Genomic DNA, 23,431 nt, shown 5'->3' with positions numbered 1-23,431 from the left:
TTTCTCAATTTCTTATAATTTTTTGGGCTTCTCCAACATAAGGAAGCTTTTCAAAAGTTTTTTAATTGCATAATGAGTGCTTTGAATCAAAAGAGAAAATGCTTTCAATTTTCAAACACTTTTGCCACATTCTGCTTTAGAATAATAGTGTTTTAACAGCGAAGATGGCGGATCCAAGATGGCTGACAGGTATTGGTTGAGAACCACTGTCTTGGTAGCAATTGCATCTCACCAAATCGTTGGTTGTGAATCACTTATTTTCTCCTGCTTTCGTTTGGTGAAAAATCTGCGAGATCAACGCATTAAAAAAATTCTTAAAAGTTCTTCTGTTGAAATGTAAATATTTTTCAGCGTTGCCATGGAAGCAAAATCCTTAAAGCTCATGTAAGTTTTAACTAAGTGCTTTAAAAACTCATCTGGCAGAAATTTCCATCATTGCACATATAAAGTACCCTTTACGTATGGTTACTGAGCAGGAAAATACTACTTTTAAGCAGTCATTGCTTGTATCCTGATGATTCTGTAGAAATGAGTGACGTCACTTTGTCACGTGATAAATCCTATTAAGCTACTCATTTAGCATTGCTATCACACATAATATGAAACTAGAGTAATTGCAGTTTTCAAAAATATATGGTAGCATTACTCCCCCTGAGTGGTACCGAAATGTTATTTTTTTGGGGTCCCGGCCCATGGACTATACGGCTTTATGCGCATCAAAGCCACGTAAATGCAAGCCCAATATCGTCCGCATTTTGTTCTTTTCAGCACTCCACTAAGCTCAAGCACTTTGTTTGAAATGAAATACTCGTGTAACTTCAGTTAAAGTAATATAGCACGTCGGTAAGTAGTTACAAAGCTGGAACATTTCTCTTTCAACTCGTATCTTCTCCAGTGAAAAAATTAAACGCAAGCCACAAGTTACAGTCATGTAATCATTTATTGTAAAATGCAATAAAACAGACTCAATAAGATACATGTAGTTCCTTGGCACCGCAGACGCTAAGTACAGTTTACGAATATGCAATCATCAATGTATAAGTTTAAAATAGAACAGTAACTCATTGCATCTAACTTAGGAAAAATGTGGTAATTGTAAAAGTACTCTTAATTCAGACTTTTCAAGTCAACTAAAGCAACTATTAATAATGGTAATTGAACCGAGTGGAGTGCAATTTGGTCTGAAATCACAAGTATGATTTCAGACCAAAATTGCACGACACGAAGTTCAATTGCCACTTTATTAGATCCATTTTGAAATCGCACAATTTTATCGCCTTAATTTTTAGATTTTTGATGTATTGTTCCAGTAGCCGGATTGTTAAAAAAAAAGCGGAACCGGAAACGCCTTTACGTCTCATTTAGTATGCAAAACGATGTCATGTGACGAAAACTCATCCTAGCATGACAAAGAAACAAGCGGTTTTGAAGTGAGAACGAAAATAGTCTACTTCAGGTATAAGAGTTCAATTCTCGTCGCCTGAATCAATGATGGAAGGTCTTTCTTTCTTCTGTGGTTGAGGCTGAGACTTTTCATTGTCTTTGGAGAAGGAATTTGAAGGTGCATCCTGCGTAATTCTGCGATGGATTTCTTTTGGGTTGTGAAACTCGAGTGCACGATGCCCAGTGGATGGTACGTTTTTTTTTTTTCTTTCATACCGTTTACTGGCATGATTTTAAGGGAGTCCAGCTCGTTATCATCTCCGTTTCTTTTTGTGACCTCGGCGAAGGACTCAATACTCAGGACCTTGTCAAGTTCTTGCGGCGCCATTTGTTTCAAGATATTTCCAAGATGGGGGGACTAGCACCAGCAGACGTTCATTCATTCACTGTTTTGTGGCGCGGGGCATATTTTGACTATGTTTATTCACAGCGACAGAGCTGAGCTCTTTTGTTGCTTCGTTTGAAACTACCGGAAACCTGGAAAAATCTACCTTCTTGAGATGGCCCTGAATTTGTTGTTGTGTGGTTTTCGTTTGTTTATGTTTTACTGGACTCGGTATCATACGGATTTTGAGCAGATGTTGAAGAAAAATCGCCAAAATATTCGTCAAAATGGACACTGAAAGTTGGAAACTTCCATTAAAGTAGGTGTTCAGCCTGAAGGAGCTCATAATCCTCATTTAGAAACTGTAATTAATTACATTCGTCAATTTTTTTGGAAAAAAAACAACAAGAACAACAAAGTTTTGGCAATAGTAGTTGCTAAATTCTCAACACAATGGCTTTTTGCCTCTCATTTTCCTGAAATTTTATTGTTTACTTTAAGCTAATATTGAAATCTGATTGGTTGTTTTGTTTTACTGTCCCATTCTCAATGGCTGAGAAAAAGATGCGATTTAGAGCAAAAAATAGTGCGATTCGTGAATAAATCGCACCATTGAGAGCCAATCAGATTGCAAGGATAACCAGTGATTTCAAAATGGATTTAATAAATATAACCAATTGATACCTCTGTAGATACACTTCTGAAAAAAACACCACTTTGTTGTTAAAAGATTATCACCCTTTAAAAATTGAAGAAACTTGCCCAGGATGTAAAACAAACCCGTTAATATTAGTATAAAGACTTTCTCTGACATGTTACCAAAAATCTTTGAACTTTCAAGTCTAATGTATTGGGTTCTACATGGTCAGAGACAGACATCAATTTAACACTGTTCACCATGTTCAAAATGCCGGCAAACCTAATGACAACTCAAAATAATATTGCCAGAAGGATACCTATTATTCAAGTCACTATTACAATAAAGTCTTGAGTTAGAATTTTGAGTCTGGCTTTCAAATTTATCAGGATTTTGAGCTAAGATCTCAAGTTAGGATTTCAAGCCTATCATGGTTAAGCTTTCAGTCTCACAAAAGCATGTCGAGAGCAGATACATTTCTTACAAATAATATTTAGTGGATATAATTCACCACTTAAGTTCTACAAAATTGTTTTACGGTGTGAAATTTTGTGTAAAGTTTGAAGTTGTACTACAAAAACAATTTTTGTCAGTCGCTGCGAATCACTTGAAACCAGGTTTTTATACCGGAAATTGAATAGTTAAGTGTATTCCACTAAAACTCTCTGAAATACACGAACGATCAAAGAGGTAAACTCGGCTGAAATTGACTCATGATTTAGTTAAAATCATTTGTAGGTCGAGAGAACAACAAGATTACGCGCCATTACAGCACCGAACCAAAACAACTCTCACAAATAAAACACTTGTTTGAATTTACTTATAGTGACTTTCCTTGCCATTTTTAAGCGAATAGAGACAAACTTGTGTAGATTAATCGTCGATGGAAGTGTAAAAAGGGCAAAGGTTCACGATTACCGCTAGTTCGCTCACGAAAATTGATCAACACGACGATTTCACCCGCTGCGAAAGCTTTCAGAGATAAGAAAATCCGGAACGCGCTAAGAACCAATCAGATTGCAGGATTTGTTACCGTGCCCTCTTGAAAAACAATAAGGAATTTCTCTGCATTGTCATTTAAGAGTCGATACAAATCACTCGTTTTTATAAAGAACCATGCTTATTTTTAAGGAAGATTGCATGACGACCCCAAAGAGCGTCTGCCTAGGTATAGCGAATGATGTAAGGGGATTGCTTCACGGCTCGGCGCATGTATAAGCAAGCAGGAACATGAGCCTATTTGATTCAGCGAAATTTTTCTTTGAAAGTTGCGCGGTCGGTCGCGTCCACGCTCCGATAGAGGTGTTTCTCATCAGTATTGTTTTGGTATTTACCAACTCCCAAGCACCACTCAATTCCAAGGTTTATGAACCAATCGGGTGCGAGTAAATAACGCGTGCGTGTGTCCAGAATAAATCGTTCGGCCCGAATAACAGTTCGATGTTCAATGCTAAATTCGATCTTTCCTATACGTAAATCTGTTGATATCTTCCGCTAAATTTGGGCATCAGTCATTCTGCATACCCAAATGATAGTCTGTAACTGCTAAAAAAAAAATGTCCCTCAATAAGAATACGAAACAAGTTACTATACTGGCGCGAATGCTTGGGCATGCGCCGAACCGTGAAACCTCCGATCCCTTAACAGAGCCACGCACTAGCCATCAATTAGCATCGGAATCATTTCCTTTTTACACGCGTTGCTGCTGGATTCTAAGACCTTTAACAACCTCGCCTTAAAAAATGGTCTCTCGATTCTGTTTGAATAATCGATAAAAGATTTCGTTTGGATAGCCTTCGGGAACATCTCAGTAGAAACATTATCGATTTTTATAACAATAACGCCGTTGTCTCCTATCTTCAAGTGCTGATATATAGCTTGTTGTAGCTCGAAATTACACCATTGGCTTGAGAAGAAGGTCTTGGATATGACAGCAATTACTTTTCTACTCTTGCGAACGCTCTCTGTCATATTTACTACAAAATGCTCTCCTGGAACAAAATCTCGGTAGTGGACACAACACTTGTATTGAAACTCCTTCTCCAGGATTGGCAGAAGGGTTTCATCTACCCATTTTTGGTCATGCTGGTTGAATATTATGAAGGCGTCGTAATCAGCATCATCTGCAAACATAGGATATTTGAATGTAGAGAAAAAGCAATCACAGTCATATTTAAGAAAAACAAACTCAGATCACCATACGGAGTGGCCGTATAAAAAAATACAAAAACAAACAGACAGACAAGCTGGGACTACAGATTGTATGTAATATTTTGTAGCTTAAACTTTCAAATTTAATATTTCCCACCAAGTACTATTATTATCCTCTTACATGGCCCTTTTGGTCATAAATAGGGTTTGAGTTTTGCACTCTAGTCTTGAACTGGGCATGTTTTTTTCGAGCAAGCTACTCTCTTATCATTATATATCGATAGGACCATCAACAAAAGCTTCACAAATTATGTTTAGAGCAATTGTTCCAGCCGCAACGGTCATAAATAGGGAATCAAAATTTTTGTCAAGTCAAATAGGGTGAGAAAAATCGAAAATCGCAGATTTTGGTCATAAATATAGGATAAGGTTTTTGGGAAGCGGGCCGCACTAGGGCTTTCCACAAGTTGCTCGGCAACTTTTAGGAAACTTCTGGTATTTCGGGCAACTTTTTTTCATTTCGAGCAGCTTTTTGCATTCAGAGCAATTTCTAGTTTTCTATCAATTCTGAGAAATCGGAACAGCTTTTAATTGCTTAAATTGACCTTCCTGTCATATTTCAAAATGTGTTAGTAGACAATTTATTAACTTCCTGTGAAAAAGGAGCCAGATACCCCTCCCCCCTGCGGCAGATCATGAGTGTAAGATGTATGTAGCCGGGCTGCTAGGTCAGCGGTTTTTTTTAATTCAAAATGGCGGGCGAAGGACTCGAGTGTCTCAGGTGAAGAATTTTTACAAGATTAATATCAATATCGATGCGTAGTCTTTACGCATACAATTTTTGGTTTTAAATAAGGAAAAGGTATTTAGCAACGCTGGTTACGCCGCAAAATTGTACAAAATGTTTAGAAATCTTAGTTTTGTTGTACTTTTGCATCAGACAAATAAAGGAAGAGAGCAACAAAACTTTTTTGTGTTTTTTTTTTGGAGTAACTTTTGAGTAACTTTCGTTACAAAAAGCAACTTTTGAGCAACTTTTGAGCAACCTTTTGGGAAATCTCGCGCAACTTGTGGAAAGCCCTCGGCCGCACACCCAGACCCAATGTTTCTGGGAGTACCCCCATCCCCCCCAGTTATTATCTGGTCAGATCATAGTCTCCTGTTCCCAAATAGTGTTGTGTCCTTGTGTAAATATTTCAACCCAACTGTGGATGAAGTGTATTGTCAGTATTAACAAGCAAACGAAATGAACTTGTTTGTATTGATATCGAATTTGAAACTTAAAACGCACTTCATTAACACGGGCACGAACCTATTGACAAGTCACGGTTATCCCTTCTTCTTTTGCGGAGAAAAAGGTAAGTCGCCGAGATAACAGATACCAGGACTACAATGATTCCTATGACAGTCAGAAGAACTGCTGATAAAGGAACAAAAACAAAGGGTAATTAAATCCAGAGTATTATTTTTTCATCTACATAACTATATCATTATTTATACCATGTCATAGAAAATACAGCCCATCAGAATACAGGAAATCCGTTGTAAATTCGGCGGTATTACATCCGACCTTCCCATCACTAGCCGCGCGGCCTATGTTGGCCACTGTATCTTCTATGGCATGGTATAAAGTTATGCAACACTCTCTCGTGGGATACCGTGGAATATTCCACTTGTCACTTGTATTTTCTTAGTATGCACACTCACCTAAAAGCTTGTGTGTATACCAAGAAAAAAAAAGTTACTCGTGGGATATCCCGTGATATCGACGCTGCGCCTCGTGAGTCCACAACATTTTGACCACTGTGATGACGTATATCGTTGTCGATAAGAGTACAGACAACGCTAAACCACATTCGATTTGTTTAATATACACACATGGACCTAAGTAATTATTACATGCACACAAGACATGAAATAAATATAATGAATTCTTGGTTTTCACTCACGGGATCAACAGCCGTGTTTTCTCACCGAAACAAAGAAAAGATTTGCATAAAAATAGAGTTTAATTTCCAGAGGTTAAATTTTTGGCTCCAACATGGCCGCCGTGACGTCAGGTGAAAACCAAGAAATTGATTCTTTACGGAAGCCCGTTTCCTGATATTGTGTTTGATACACGCTCTGACAGACATGACGGATAAAAACTTCAATTCATCTTCCTGGCTATATTACCTGTGCTGCGTATTTGATTTGTAGTGGGCACAGTGGCTGAAATGAATAAACCAATCAATCAATCAATATACATCTTTTTATGCATTAATATATATCTTTTTAAATACAAATCCTACTGCCACCTAAATAATTATTACACAAACAAGATATAAAATAAATAAGTATAAGTAAAGGTATGAATGCGAGTTCAATGAAGCAGTTTACACTAGCTAGAAGTGATATTTTAAATTCTCTCAAAATTTGAAAGAATTTTCAAATATCACGAGTAGTGTAAATCTTTAACTGTGCGAGTTTTCATACGATTACTTATTTATTATATGATTGAGAAAATTACGAACACGTGCGCGTTAATTTGCACTGCAGTGCAAATTAAGAATTAATAATAAATGGGCCAGCTCTCAGCCAATCACGATGAGGTAATATTTCAGTAAAAATAATAAAATACATTAACTAAATGTATATAGGTAATCGTACCAATTGAGAGTGTAATTAAGGATTTACATTACGAGCGATATTTAAATTCTCTCAAAATTGCTCAAAGTATTTTCAAATTTCTCGAATAGTGTAAGTCCTAAATTGCTTGAGCTTTCATACGATCACCCTTTTCTTATATGGCTGGGAAAGTTACGAAAGCGCGCCCATTAATCCGCAAATTACAAATAAACGATTAATCTGAACTCAGTATCATACGGATCTTGAGCAGATGTTGAAGAAAAATCGCCAAAATATTCGTCAAAATGGACACTGAAAGTTGAGAACTTCCATTAAAGTAGGTCTTCAGCCTAAAGGAACTCATAATCGTCATTCAGAAACTGTAATTAATTAAATTCATCATTTTTTTTTGAAAAAAGCTTCAATAACAACAAAGTTTTGACAATAGTAGTTGCAAAATTCTCCACACAGTGGCTTTTTGCCTTTCATTTTCCTGAAATTTTGTTGATTACTTTAAACTAATCTTGAAATCTGAATGGTTGGTTTGTTTTACTGTCCCATTCTCATTGGCTGAGAAAAAGATGCCATTTAGAGCAAAAAATAGTGCGATTCGTGAATAAATCGCACCACTGAGAGCCAATCAGATTGCAAGGATAACCAGTGATTTCAAAATGGATTTAATAAAAAACTAAACTACGCATCTGAAATTTGGCAGACAGAAAATGAAAAAGATAAGTCGCCGAGATAACAGATACCAGGACTACAGTGATTCTTATGACAGTCAGCGGATCTACTAATAAAGGAACAAAAACAAAGAGTAGTTGAATCCAGAGTATTATTTTTTCATCTAATAACTATATCATTATTTGTACTATGCCATAGAAAATACAGCCAGTCAGAATACAGGAAATCCGTTGTATATTCGGCGGTATTACATCCAACCTTCCCATCATGAGCCCCGCGTATGTTGGCCACTGTATTTTCTATGGCATGGTATAAAATAGTTATGCAGCGCTTTCTCGTGAGATACCATGGAATATCCCACTTGCCACTTGTAATTTCTTAGTATAAGCGAACAGACACATGAATTTATAATCTACGCGATGCGTCAACGAGCGAGAGAGGACAGTTCGACAATTTGTTATCGCAAAAACCAAATTGATGTCAGTTTTTAATACGTCTGTCCTGTTATTGACAATGAATTTCGTCATAACATTGTCAAAGTATGTCTGCAGACCCACTCGGCTATCGGCTCGTGGATCCACAACTACTTTGACAATGTTATGACGAAATTCATGATCAATAACAGGACCGACGCATGAAAAACTGACGTCGTCAATTTGTTAAATATACACACATGGACCTAAGTAATTATTACACGCGCACAAGACATAAAATAAATATAATAATTGTAAACTGATTCTAAACGGAAGTCCGTTTACTGATGTTGTGTTAGATACACGCCCTGACAGACATGACAGATAAAAACTTCAACTTCCTGGCTATATTACCTGTACTGCGCATTTGATTTGTAGTGGGCACAGTGGCTGAAATGAATAAACCAATCAATCAATCAATATACATCTTTTTATGCATTAATATATATCTTTTTAAATACAAATCCTACTGCCACCTAAATAATTATTACACAAACAAGATATAAAATAAATAAGTATAAGTAAAGGTATGAATGCGAGTTCAATGAAGCAGTTTACACTAGCTAGAAGTGATATTTTAAATTCTCTCAAAATTTGAAAGAATTTTCAAATATCACGAGTAGTGTAAATCTTTAACTGTGCGAGTTTTCATACGATTACTTATTTATTATATGATTGAGAAAATTACGAACACGTGCGCGTTAATTTGCACTGCAGTGCAAATTAAGAATTAATAATAAATGGGCCAGCTCTCAGCCAATCACGATGAGGCAATATTTCAGTAAAAATAATAAAATACATTAACTAAATATATATAGGTAATCGCACCAATGGAGAGTGTATTTCAGGATGCATCTCTGTACTGTACTTATGTGGTTAAAATCCGTAGCTCAGAATATTTGATGATGGCCTTGAGAAACATTTGGTTATCCGCTAGCTTAAACTTGCTAAACGGAGGGTGGTCAGAATTTATTCTTCATTTTATCCTCTTGGATAGCTCACCTGTGATTTTCGGTGCTGCCGTTGAAGAGTGAATCCAAGGTAGTTCTAAAACAAGGTAAGAAAAAGGTTTGCTTATTTTCCTTGAATGAGAAGCGGTACAGTGAACCTCGTTTCGAAGCTAAGTGACTTATCATGCCGGCACTCTTCCCGTTCTCGTGCTCGTTCCCGTTCCCCTTCTTTTCTCTATTGCCACAGTTCTCGAGTTCAAGTCTCTATTGTTGTACATTTGAGTGCTTTATCACAATCAAATACTTGTGTCCCAAAAGAAGCTAGCGCCCATCCCTAATATAAAGTACTCTTTCTCAAAGTAACCACCCTCCATTGAGCTATCGAAAATACATTTTAGCGTCCTGGGCTCAAATTTGAGCAATTACGGTTCTTAAGACAATTTTTGCATTTTTATACCCCGATTCTTCCAGAACTGCAAAGTTTTGATCAAAAGCACCAATAAAAGCTGGATAAAAAATTCGATTCTGGTAAAACTCATCTAAAATTTTGTAAAGGAAAACGAGGATTAGTCATCCTTTCGTATTGATTTTTAATTCTCCAACGAAAATCGATAAAAATAGTCTTAAAAGATTAATCTTCATCGATTTCAAAGTTTTTTCTCAGTTGCGTGAAAATATAATCTTTCTATCTGTATCAAATATATAATATAAGTGATTAAAAAAGAGCAGATTGATCACTTTTCTCACTTGTTACTCTTTTTTAAATAATTAATGGGTACTACTAAAAATGCACGTAGCTTAGATGACCCAAGAATATGCTGTACCGTAAAAAAGGGGAGTACATTTCCATTCCTCAAACGAGAGGACAAGAAGGAAAACCAGCTAAAAGCTACAAAATAATGTTTACATAATTGTCCTGTATGGATAGTAAATTCCTTCAGGTGTGCCTTTAGCTTTAAGGACAATTAGCCTTTAATTTAAGAATTCTACTCTATCAGCGCAGGCTTACCTTTATGTGTGAAGCCACGGAAACATGGAAGTACGACTACCTTTTGTCAGCAAGGAAGAATAAATAAATAAATGAACAATAAATATAATAATCATTGTTACCAGAACAAGATATCAAACAAAGCAAATGAGATAATCAAATAATTCTACAGCGCGAATATATGAGACCTCTTATCTCACATTTGAGGGAGAGTGTCATTGTATGCCGTGATTGTTATTAAAACTGCATGTCTATACATTCTACAATAATGTGCCCATGCATTCTTACTCCGCGAATATCTAGGCCTCCTTTAATCGCTCTCGGCCTAATGCGTTCTCTTCAATTCAAAACATAACTTAGAATTCTCTAAACTGACGAACGAGGATCAAACAACGCCTAAACATCGCCTGTCCCTCGAAGAAATAAAAAGACAGGGACGACTTTAGCCCTCTTTCCCATTTTCAAACAAAAAATACATGAAACGATAATTTTACAAATATCTCCAGACCCCCTACAAGTTAGCGCCTCTGGCGCTCGCTTGTAAGTTTCCAAATGCTGTCAACGTTCAGTTTCATTTTGTTTATTAAAACCTTCTGCTGTTTCATATGGCGGTTTTTTCCACGCATATGGAAAGCCCTCTCGTCGGAACTCATTAGGCTGTCGTCCTCATTTTCAACAGGCCAGTACAGAAAGAAGGAAGCTTGCCTTGATTTCATATTCACACAGTTAACAATTTACGCGTTGGTCATTTCTCCAAATTTAGAGGCAGTGGCTCTTAACCTCTTACAACTTTTAATAAGAGAGGGAGAAAGAGCTATTTGTTGATTTTTGCCATGTTGTTTTATTTCACCCATACATAAACATATATTGTTACTGACTATGACAATATAAAACTTACATTATATGTAAAATCCATATCGTAGCTCCAACAAGACTCGGATTCATTTAAGATTACGAACGTCTCGTTCTGAAAAGAGAAGAATGTAGACCTAAGGGGTTTGAAACATGTAACTGCTAAATTTAGTATTGGAGATCTGGGGAGAGCTTACAAATGCACTGGTCAAGTCAAGAACGACTTTAAGGGCCCATTAACCGATTTATGCGCGCGCTCGCGCTCGTTGCTAAGGAGGTGAAATTTCACTTCCGGTTACTTACGTCAGCCTGAGCGCAGAAAATAAAATGACTCAATAACTTCCAAATTCGCTCACATTTTCGATGTTTTTCTTTGTGTTTCACAAAATGCAAAGTAAAAAAAGTATAAGCAAAGACAAAATAAGAGAAAGACAGAAAAACAAGAGCAATAGAAAGAGAAAAACTAACTCCGTGTGGTTTTGTTTGATCTTACCGAAGTGTGCTGGTAGTGTAAATTGCGCACGCGCTGATAGGGTAACTTCCAATATATATCGGACGCACTTCCGGTTTCTTTAAATGCTAAAGGAAACGCGGTTTTCCCTTAAATCCAGCCTTTTTTGACGGATTTCGAAAGCAAACGTCGGAAACATAGCTATGCATTCTTTTTTCAAAATCATGCTTTTTTCAGAAAATTACGAACTTTTTAATATTTTGAAACTGTCTCAAGATCTGACCTTTTAGAAATGAAACAAAATCTATGCATAGCGTAATGAGGATTTAAATTAAAATAATAAATCAGTCAAAAAAATTCCGATAAAGTAATTTGCCTGGGAACCTTTGCGTTTTTTTAGTATTAGTCACATGACCTGGGCGTGGCCTGATGACGTCATCATTAGTGTTGCTGATCATGAAAAAGTTAAAACACATGAAATAACTCTGAAGTAACTAAAAATCACGAGGTTATATGAGAATAAATTTTCCCTAGCAACGGCTCGAAAAGATCGGTTAATGGGCCCTTAACTGAGCTGTTCTCAGTTCCTCTTCATCGAAAGCTTTCTGCAACAAAGTTCTTACGATTAGGACTTGTTGTCAACTGACATCTATAGTCGAACCTCCACTAACGACCACCTCTCCACAACGGCAACGGCCACTAAAACGCGTCCGACTGCCAAAATAACCTCTCGTCAATGGCCAGTGCTAACCAGTAATTGACGAAAGGTGTATACAAAACCCCATTTTCTTATTGTAAAAGGGCGCCAAACGTGATTCGTACCGCGCGTCGTTGGTCTCTGTTTCTGTCAAGTTTCTGTTTTATTGATACGTTTTGATTTATATCAGGAGCCATAATCGGGGACGGAGACCGTAAGCGCGCGCCATTTCTAGTATTGGGGTTGTCCCCATGATATGAGACAATAATTCTATTTTTAGAACAAATTGCGCCATCACCTGCGGCACACGCGCGTACATGCTGCGAGGATTTTTGCGGATGTCGCGCGGGGGAAATGGCGTCCGAAATTCCCGAAATGTTTCATGTTTTTGCCCCACAACTCAACGCGTTTACGTCTGTTGGAATTTTGCTTAAGTATTTTCGTCGTAAGCTGCTCCAGTTTGAGTGGAGTAAGACAGTGTCGAATTCAGGTATGTTCCGCTGTAAGCTTATATATATCGCTGACCAAGTTGTGTTCCGACTGATGCTTCTTTTAGATGAGCTGTACATTACTCCACTTTAAATTTCACATATGTTGAAGATTAACAGCTTTTCCATTACACAGCAAAAAACTAGCTGGATATATTTACATGTAGCAGAGCTTCAGGACTTCATAGTTTCCTAGCTCCTCTTGCCACACGCTTGCGAGGAATTTGTCAGTCTATCGCGACCGAAAAGTAAAACAAAATAATTGCTAGTTTGAGTTTCGCTTGAATTGTAAGCAACACTTGATGTTTCATCAAGGCTTAATAACTTTACGTCCGTAGATACTGCTCAGTTTTATTCGTGTAAAAATCCAGTAGATTCTCTGTTGTCGATGAATGAGAGCGCCCGCCGATGCGTGTTTTGTACAGTCAGTAAACATGACAAATTGTACTTCCGCCGCACTTTCGTGTGAAAGCCTGCATCGAACTCAAACAATAATAGCTCTATAATTTTTGAATATGTTTAAGATTGATAAATGTTTGAGAACATATTAAAAGCTAAGCTGAAAATATGTGAATAAAGCAGAAACAATCAGCAAAGTTACGATGACGCTTTCTTTAATCAACTTGGAATAACGATTTCGATTTTGATGATCGAGTTATCAAAACTCCTTGTCTATTTTCATTTTCGCAGTGTAAAACTTCACTATGCTTATGTTGAAGAAACACACATGATGTTAGTAGCCTTTTTTGCATTCTTGAAATTTGTTGCAGCATCTCAGCACAAAAGATAACGAAAGAAATCTTTGTCAAGATTTGTTGACAATTGAAAACACCGACTCGGACTTGAAAGTGCACGAGCTGCATGCACTATGAAATGAGCTAATTGTACGCGTCAGACTTTCCTTTCAAAAACTTTTGCAAACTCACCAAACAAGCAGAGACAGTACGAAACCATCAAAACAGGTTTTGATTATGATTAAACATTGTCTCAGAAACTCACAAATTAACTCGATACCAGAGTAGAGAGTTTTCTTGCTATATTCTTAAGCATACGCGTAAGCTTACAACTAGCGTGAGCAGATCTTATTATTCATTCCCAGCGCGAGATTGAAGTCTTGTTTTCGACCCTGAAAACCCACCTTTTCCGTTAGCTCAGAGCATAAAACTACATATAAGCGCCCTGGTTCGTATTCCCTGCCTTATTCCCTGCCATCGCTGTGAAAATTACGCAAGAGAATCTCTCAACTCTCACCATTTGATCAGGCAACGTGACAACATCCACGCGAGAGCCCCTGACATGTGCGTGAATCCGCGCGGATATATGACGTCAGGATGGCGCAATTTGTTCTAAAAATAGAAAAATTGTCCCATATCATAGGTGCGCGCGAATCCCGAGACTTACGGTCTCCGTCCCCGATTATGGCTCCTGTTTATATATGCTAAAAAATATATGAAAAAAAAAACAGGTTCACCCAGATAAAACAGGTGTCATATTACACCCCTACCTCCCCACAACGACCACCTCTCTACAACGGCCTCTTTCCTCTGTCACCAAGGGGGCCGTTGGGGAGAGGTTTGACTGTATTTAAATTGAAACGATCTTCCTCTTTATCCAATTGGCAGATGGACTTTCACTAAAAAGTCCAAGGAAGTTATAATATTAATATTATTAATATTAATATTAATATTATACTTTCCAATTCAGAAACGAATATGTTAGTGCTTAAAGCTTAGTGCTTGAATGTTTGCTCGTTGCTTACTGTTTGATTGGAAGTTGATTGAGGGCCTGAATAGGGGGGTCCACATGTCAGGTTGTCGGTTAAAATTTCATTACTTTGTCGGTTGTCGGTTAAAGTTTTCGACCTTTGTCAGTTGTCGGTAAATCTCAGTTAATAATTAAAAGTGCAAGTTAATTATAACATTTTTTATGTAATTTGTGCAGTTTAAGACTTTAAACTCTACACTAAGTGTAAAACTTGTAATAATTCATTATTTGATTGCACTTAATTAAACGTCGTTAACTCTGTTTTTTTAGGAACGTGATCGTCTACCCCACTTTTGTTTGCAATAGTACACCGATAAAATCTCCAAACCTTTTATTCTAGATGTGACTTTGTTTTCCTTTCGATTGCGTGGCATCGAAGTAAATCAAGAGAGGTAAATTAGACAACGAGTATAAAGGTCCACCCTAGCCCTTGGGATACGTAATTTTGTTTCCCACTGGCCATCCGTCACAATTGCAAAATTTTCGCATTTGCCTGCAGGTGATTTGGTCAGGCGAAATAACTTTAACGAGAAACCGCCAATTCCAATATTGATGTGCCTGCTCCCTTAGTCCTAAAAACTCTGTAAGATGTTTTCTTAGCTCAGATACTCCTTTATGAGTTTCTTTGTCAGTCGGAACCCGGCTCCGATCGCGTTCGATGGCGACCTCTTCACCTTTTCGAAAAAAAAAACTCACGATGACTTTAACAATCCCACTCATAGCCCGACCGCATGAACAAACAACGGGCAGTGAAAATACAACAGTAGGGCTTCTCGTCGGCTCCATTACGAGCCGCTGTTCTAGAAATGAGCCCCCTGCTGCTCCGCGAATAGGAGGATCCCAGGGCTTTAAAGTAATTTGAAGACAGGAAATTATATAATTGACCTAATAATATACATGAAAAAATTACTCCATTCTGGTTGGCTGAGAGCAGTGCAGTTCAAGTGTAACACCAGGACAAAAAGTGTAACAGAAGTGAAAATTACACATCGTAATTCTGGATTATGATTGGCTGAAAGGCAATAGGAAATTTTCTAAGCCAGTGATGTCACGTAAAATGATGACGAAAATTTTGTACAGAAACTTTGAAAAAAGTCTTCTCGAATGAGAAAAAATGTCTTCAAGAAAGATATCCCGTCACTTCCTCCACGCGAATTTTTTCATGTTTATATTATCAATAAGTAATCATACGGTTATTCTCGTTCAATCTGGAATTAATTTGCACTTGTGAGTTTTTGGGCGGGATACCTGTGGGATCCCACATCATTGTCATCGGCTCGTGTATATCTGTTAATGCAAATAAGATTGTATCCCACACATGTACCCTCTGGGTACCTATTTTTCAAAAAGCTGAAATTGCACGAGCCCAAGCTCGTGCAAATTAATTCCAAATTGAACTCGAAACCGTATGATTACCTATACAAATTTGGAATTAATGTCGTTACGTCTGGTGAAATACACCCCACGAAAGGATCTGGACATTTCCTGAGCTAGAAATAAATTCAAAATGCTGTTTTTTCTGAATTCAAACATCCCTATAACGTCGGACCATGTCGGTTGTCGGTTAAAAGTGTTGTTGTCGCTAGTTTTGTCAGTAGTCAGTAATATTTTTCGCCCTTTGTGGCTAGTCGGTTAACCCCATTCAGACCCTCGTTAGTGTTGGCATGGTCTCACTAATCGATTAAAACGGATGAAAAGCCCATTGTTAGAGTAAAACATTATCAAGACAAGTAGAAACTACAGCAGGACAATTTATCTGAGGAGCATTACGAGCGTCAGCAATTGATAAACTTCTTACCTTTTGCATCTTTAACGAGCCTGGGCTACTTTTGCCATCATGACACCAGTAAAAGAAGCCGTATTCCGTTGAGTTTGTAGAATCTAACAAAGGAATTTTTGAACAAAGGATATCATATCCGTGTAACCTCGGCTCTTACAAAATGAGAGTTACATGAAAGTTCATGAAATTTTCTTTGGAAGCATATCAAGGGTTAAGTTGCATGTAAATGTCATACTTGCAAATATCCATCGTATCAGTGTCTAGAGTGCGGCTTAACAAACTTGCAAATTTGTAGGACCTTACGCCAGTAATTATTGCAACGGCTTTGCTTGTAAATGGTTCACTGTCTATGATAATTTCCGAAAGCAAACTGTACTCGCGGGTCTATATTTTATTTACCTTTTTCGTGTGTGCCAACATCTAATTAAATAACCGTACTTTTATTTTAAGGTAATTAAACTGAGTTGGGTAGGATTCTGGTCAACTAGGGATAACCTCCGAAGTTCCGCTTATGATATCATTGTCATAATAAATATCTTTATCGTTGTCCTACACTACGAGGAGCAGTAAAATTTAAACAATGCAAGTAGCATCAGTAGAATCAGTAATCGTGTTTAATTGTAAGTAGTTTAAGTATTGGTATAGAAAGAAGAATAAGTATTCGTATTGTATTACATCTGTAATCGTATCGTATTGCAAGTGATGTATAAGTAATCGCATTGCATAACCACTTTCTTTAGTAATGTAAGTAGCCGTACCAGTGTTCAGAAGTAGTGCTAAGTAGTGTGAATCACATTAAAATGTAAAAACGAAAAACAACATAACAAAAATGATTTAGACAACGCCCCTTCTTCACCAACAAATGGATAGAACGTTTATTGTATGTCCGTAGGCGACAAGTTATGATATAATTATCATTTGAATCCGACTAAGCAGCAGGATATTTGTAATCATTTATACGCTGCCGTTATGATCGCCTCTACTGAGTTGAAAAAGTAACATTTCATAGTAAAAGTAATGAATCAATGGAAAATGATGGAAAAGCTTCCTGAAATTGCCGAAAATCAACAAAAACTGAATACTCAGTAAAGAATCGATAACTTTGAAAGATCAATTAGGATAAAAAAAAGAACAACAACAACCAGCCGTGAAACAATCCCGTGGAAAAGTAGCCAAATGCAAAGTTAATTACTGTAGAAATGTTAGCATCCTACGGAAATCTAACCACTGTGGTACAGTTTAAGTTTCGCTTTTTAAGTATTTCGAGTGTGTTTTCGTAATAACATAAGCACTCATCACTGTCTACAGTTTTTGGATCGTGGTGCAGGTAGTTCAAGTATTATATTGTAAGTAGTGTTAAGTATTATTTAAAACTTTCATAAATATACTATAACACGATCACCTACCTGATATGGGATCCCACGATATGTTGAGATACCACTTGGTTGAGTTTTCATATTGGTTACGCTTTGGGGTTCTCAAAGCTGGAAACGAGTTGTTCCCTAATGCCGGATCTTCACAGTGTATAATTTCTATATGAAACGCAAAAAAAGTTAAACCAAATTAACGCGATGAAATGGAAGCCAACATCAGCTCCGTTTCTTCACCGGTTTTGGCAATAGTAGTTGCAAAATTCTCCACACAGTGGCTTTTTGCCTTTCATTTTTCTGAAATTTTATTGACGTGACAATGCGTGCGGTATTTGTTTAAATAAATACTTTTGTACGTATTGAGTCTGACTACGTGCAAAAGTATTTATTTCAACATATACCGCGCGCACTGTCACATTAAACACCAATGACAACGAAACACTTATTATTCTAATGTACTCTATCACCTTTATTTGTATTTAATCTCGAGACTACAGCTAACACCTCTTCTTGATAATGGAGTCAAGATGACTTCGAAACGTCGTAGTTATATTGTTTTAATATTCATTATCAAATGAAATCAAATTGTTAAGGCTATACGCCACGCCAGGAGCCACTGACCTAAGAGAACATTGCTGGGGGCACTTCTCGTGTAACGAATAACCCATAAAGTGAAGAGTTTCTAAGAACAAATGAGGAAATATCTTTTGCTTTATCGAGATCGATTTGATAGTAATGCCGTGGACAATGTTTTGACCAAGGTGTATATTCAATGTGCTCACCTTCTGTGTAACGCTTCCTTCTCTTTAACGTTGGAGTTATATGAGGTGGAATACGCAGGATTGTGGCATTCAAATTAAAATCGCCCTCCTTGTTCTCTCCAAGGCACTTCTCAAAGCAAGTCTGATGTCTTGATATCTGTTCAGAAAGAATTCAAAATCAAATTGCTGAAACTTGGTATTTTTAAAGCTGACGAATTTTGTACCGTGGATAAATAAAGATTATCTATCTTATCTATCTATCTACCCTTGGTGTATATGTAATATGTGACTTCATAAAACAGCATGGTGATGAGACTTGTCAACTGGGTAGATGATGACCATAAAATTGATCTTAAATCTGTCTCACAGAATAAGAACACAGCTCCGAAGAACATTGTGTATTTTTTGTGGTAATCATTATTCAAGCAATAAACACTAATTTAATAATTTTGTTTATTAGAAAAATTTATCCAGAGGGACCGAGTACTACAGGGATAACTCGACTTGTTACACGAAAAGCAATTTTCAATTCGACACAACAACAACAAGCAAACGAACTAAAACGATCGAGCCACTCTCAAGCAGATGTTTTGTCCGTGGAGGTGCCTACGACCGAATGGCTTACTGTTTATAGGCGTTTTTAAAGCGAGTGGTTTTCAATCAACGTTCTCCTTTCTCTGTCTACTCTACGTGCTGCTTCACGTCTGGGCCGTTCTTCAACTTCTTCATTGTCCTGGCAGACATATCTGAGTTGTCTGCGATTGAATTCTCAGTTTTTGCAGTGGACATCTCAACATTGTCGATTTCCACTTCTTAGCATGGGTGTGGTTGAATTTGACCACTGCTCCGCGGACAAGCACACCATTGCTTGCCTCCACCACCCCCTGCTTCGTCGATTGTTTTGCTCTCGCTCCAATTCGAACCCGGCCAGAACGCAGTAAAAGAAAACGTTCTTCGTAGGGGAACGCTTGCTACGCACGCTAGTATTGGACAAGCTCAATTCATTGCTTGTGGCTGCAAGAGAGTCCCGGAGTGACGCTCGCAGATAGAAGAACTTGTCGACGGGAGTGAGCGATTGTTTTCGCTGAAAATTTCTTAAAGGAGAAGGTCACTCCAAAAAGTTTTCCTTTTTTGTCTTCGCCTATAGTACACATTCAGCCATCCCACCAACCAAAATATCAGCCCCTGAAGTGCCTGCTATCCTGAAGAAATACGTCTCGAATGAAGCGACTTCGGAGGCCGCCGTTTTGAATTGTACTTGGCAGCCAGGCCGTGTTTATGTGACATCATTCCGTCCGACTCAAAATTGGCGGCAAGGAGAAAAACCTGCAACTGACTTTGTATCCTTCACAAGGTCAGCAAAATGTTTTCTTCAAAGCGATTATTCACTTCACAGAAGCCATTTAAACAAAATCTCTTGGACGGAATGACATCACGAAAACGCAACCTGGCTGCTGCGTACTGTTCACAATGACGGCAACGATGTCGAATTTTGGGCTTCTTTGAAGACGAGTTTCATAAGGGAAACCTGCACTTTAGAGGGTGAAACATCGGTGAGTGGCTAAACTTAGAACGAGGCCTTCAATATTAGCGTTGACAAGAAATATACGTTTTTAGAAGAGACCTCTTTTAAGACGACCAAATCGACCACACTTGACTGATTTGGAGCGTCGATTATCATCCATATGGTACACAACGTGAACGTACAGAGGTTAAATAAACAGGTCTAGGAACGAAGCAAAAGCAAACCCAACCCGAAAAAAAGCTTAAAAATACTAATTACAGAGGAAAAACCCGAAAACCGCAACAGATTAGCATCAAGCTAGATTGTTAACATTGGTGCATTAGTTCTGAAAGTTTGATTTCCCGTATGATAAGATTAAGTGGCAACAAAGAAGATCAAAGTTTGTCACGTCTTGTCAGACATGATACTGCTGTTATAAAATACGAAAGGTCCTAAAAGAGTATGAATTCCCTTGGACGTCCTGTTTTAACTTTTTACACTTGCAAATTGTAAATCTTTTACACTTGCAAATATCAAGGCTTATTGAAACTTTCAGTTCCATCATTAGGCATAAGACTAAAACCTATCAGGCAGCGGCGTTTGCGTTTTCCTTTTCCTTTTTGGCCAAGGTGAAAGCTCACTGTTTCTGTAAAAACTTCCTGTTGACATGTCATGGCGACATCTGATATTCTCGAATTTGCGGCGTCGCGGATAATCAAATCGCAGAAGCGGGAAATGTTTGTCATATTACTGTAAATACGTGCACGTACGAGTGCCAAAGAGAACAAATAAAACACCTCCTAGCGTGTGAAGGAAAACAGAGAACAAAGTTAATTACTTGCATTTGTCTACATACAGTATGTAAAATACGTCTCTTAATAGTCTTTCTGTGGACTACACGTTCGCTTTGAATAATGACTTGATTTTAAAGAAAGTGGATTCGGTAAATATCACTCAGCATAGAACACGCAAGCAGGAAAATCCATTAAATAGTTGTGGTAATTCTAGTCCAAAGGGAGCCTGATTTGTTCAGCCCACAGTTATCCGCAGCGCATTTTGATAATGATATCGACTCCTCTCGAGGACCAAGGTTCAAATTTGAATCACTGAACCGTCGAACCTAATCTTTGTGGTAGACCTGGAACAGGGATTTATAGTTCGGTTCATGAAAAATCCTATACTTCAAACGGGTCTTAAAGTAAATAATTGCGTGTATTTAGTAAAGGGCAGATACCACACCCTTAAAATAACCAGGTGAAATGCTGAGGCATCCTCTCATTATGATACTAGGATACGGCGAGTAAACTAGTCATGAGGTAACATTTGTCTCTCCGTAGATTCCACGTGCCCAGGGAAATCAGACGTGTTTCATTTATGTGGGCAGTCCAGGCTGTAATCGCAGAATTAACCTTAATTGACCATCAAAATATCCACAAGACAACGGTTTGATTAGTGACAACCAAACCTGAATATTGCACGTCATTGATTTACAATTGATTTACAATGAAAGTCAAATAAACGCCGCCGAGTCGAAATCGATTCCGGTAGCTGTATAAATTAAGAGAAGAAAAATGCATTTGCGAGGGGTTTTCACCTACACTTTTTTCTACAACCTGCAATTGAATGGGAAACATTCTCTTCAGGTGTCAACTCATTGCGTCGGAAAACATGACGAAATTCAATTCAAGTACGTAGACATGGCACGAGAGGGGCATTTGCTCACATATCGCTGCAACAAAGGGATCACGACAATTGTTTGTATTAAGATTCGATCGTCAGGTATTCTTACAGAGAACATTTCATTACCCAAAACGTATTTTGCACTTGTCCGTACAAATTCCGCTGTCAGAAAGACAACAATGTTTTAACTTGCAAATCAAAATTGAAATCTTTCTTACCAGAAAGCAACTCCGCAAACACCGTCGCGTCAGACTTGAGCGATTGTTATATTCGTTTAGGTGTCTTGAGCTTCGACATTGCACAGTTCCAAAACTGTGCAGAAAATAAAGCAGGCAAACGGTCACAACCGAGGTGTACAACATTGTTTCCAATTCTAGGACAGCTTCTCCTCACAGGACGTAGTAAATGTTCCTGTCTAGCCTTAGTATCAGGTACTCAGGTCAGTTACGTGACGAGTGACGCCTATTTTAACACCAAATCACGCGCAAGCGACAAGTGCGCACAAAGAGCGGAAGACGAATTGCAGACAATTGACGTCATAATTTGTCTTTAGATAAGTCTAAATATTTCTTTGTGTTTTAACCCCCAGAGACCTGTATACAGAAAATTATCTCAACAAAAAAGTCCAATGTTCAAATATTGCAGTTCAAAACTAGAATGCTGATTTGCTAGAATGTCTCTCTGAGATTTCGTACTGAATTTGCATACGAGTGATGCCTTGGCGTCCACCGCACGCACTATGTGCTAGCTTAATTAATCAACCGTCTCACTATATCTAAATACATGGGCAATAAGGACAATATGGTATTTTGGTGCACGTAGCGAAAGGAAACGAGATATAACAATTGCTAATGACCCGTAATTAAACCAACCGCAGATGATTACGTTGCATTGGTGGGTGAGAGGGCGGAAGACCTAACTGCTGTCAGTTTTTATAGTAATCATTGATCGTTGTTTTCTTTCTTTTCTTTTCTTTTCTTTTTTTTTTTTTTTTTCTTTCATAAAAATTTGACCTCTTTACTTTTTGAAGTTTCAGGCGAATGAAATACAGAGCGCAATATATTGACAAACAAATTGTAATTTACAAATGTCAGTGCCTCCAAGCTTCTATGAGTAAAACCAAAAGGTCAGGGCGTCTCCTATTCAGACTGAAAGTGATAAAAAAAGACTTACATATTCGTCGACTATAAGAGCATTAAAACGAGGTATCAAATTAAAACTGACAGCAATTAAAAGCTGTTCAGCTCAGCAACTGACGCAGAGTAATTAAGATCAAAAGCCGGACAAATAATGACGACTCAAAGCAAAACAAAATACACATTCTCAATACAGGACGAACTTACTTTACATTTCGTTACACTATAGAGCATTGTACTGCACTGCACTTTTGGACCATTCTACACTTCGCTACGAAACATTACCCGACAGTAATACTTTAAATTAATCGAGGATTCAAATATCGACAAAAATACATCTATCCGCAAACCGTAAGATGTCTATGAACTCAACTCGAAAATTTTAACCGGGTAAAAAAAGTCGATCAAAGCGTTCAAAAAAGGTCAGCGCTGTAAAAGAGACGTTCAATTCGTAGGAATGCCCCAGCGGTTTGACATATATCTGAGACGGGAAAAAGTGGATTCTGCTTTGAATTGACTCTCTTTTGTTTACCTTTCCAAACAAAATATACAAAGTATTTGAACGCAGACTCAATAACAGCTATTCTTTCCCAAATTTACCCGGAGTAATGGAAATCGGGCTGTGTCATGATTGGAGATTTGGCAAAAGATTAATGTCTGCGGCCCTTCTATTTGTATAATATCTGATTT

General features: G+C 37.7%; 1 protein-coding gene across 4 annotated transcripts; it reads right to left on the bottom strand.

The window, feature by feature from the left end:
* Window positions 1-921: 921 nt before the first annotated feature.
* Window positions 922-22,072, bottom strand: LOC149102225 (toll-like receptor 4). Of its 4 annotated transcripts, none has more exons than XM_089274747.1 (11): window positions 21,824-22,072; window positions 18,443-18,578; window positions 17,697-17,822; window positions 16,309-16,391; window positions 11,157-11,225; window positions 10,280-10,319; window positions 9,323-9,367; window positions 8,675-8,710; window positions 6,732-6,767; window positions 5,869-5,973; window positions 922-4,528 (listed from the first exon to the last, which is right to left on the bottom strand). In XM_089274747.1, the coding sequence occupies exons 1-11, from the start codon at window positions 21,965-21,967 to the stop codon at window positions 4,062-4,064; spliced, it is 1,287 nt and encodes a 428-aa protein (XP_089130873.1). In that variant the 5' UTR covers window positions 21,968-22,072; the 3' UTR covers window positions 922-4,061. The 4 variants fall into 4 exon arrangements, with proteins under 4 accessions (XP_089130873.1, XP_089130872.1, XP_089130874.1 ...); XM_089274746.1 differs by having other exon boundaries at window positions 5,869-5,976; window positions 21,824-22,071; XM_089274748.1 differs by lacking the exon at window positions 6,732-6,767 and having other exon boundaries at window positions 5,869-5,976; window positions 21,824-22,071.
* Between the last annotated feature and the right edge of the window lie 1,359 nt (window positions 22,073-23,431).

Source organism: Orbicella faveolata, unplaced genomic scaffold (genome assembly GCF_042242905.1).
Source record: "Orbicella faveolata isolate gen_17 unplaced genomic scaffold, um_ofav_v1 contig_36, whole genome shotgun sequence".
NCBI classification, from domain to species: domain Eukaryota; kingdom Metazoa; phylum Cnidaria; class Anthozoa; order Scleractinia; family Merulinidae; genus Orbicella; species Orbicella faveolata.
This window is presented reverse-complemented; position numbering and strand designations above follow the sequence as displayed.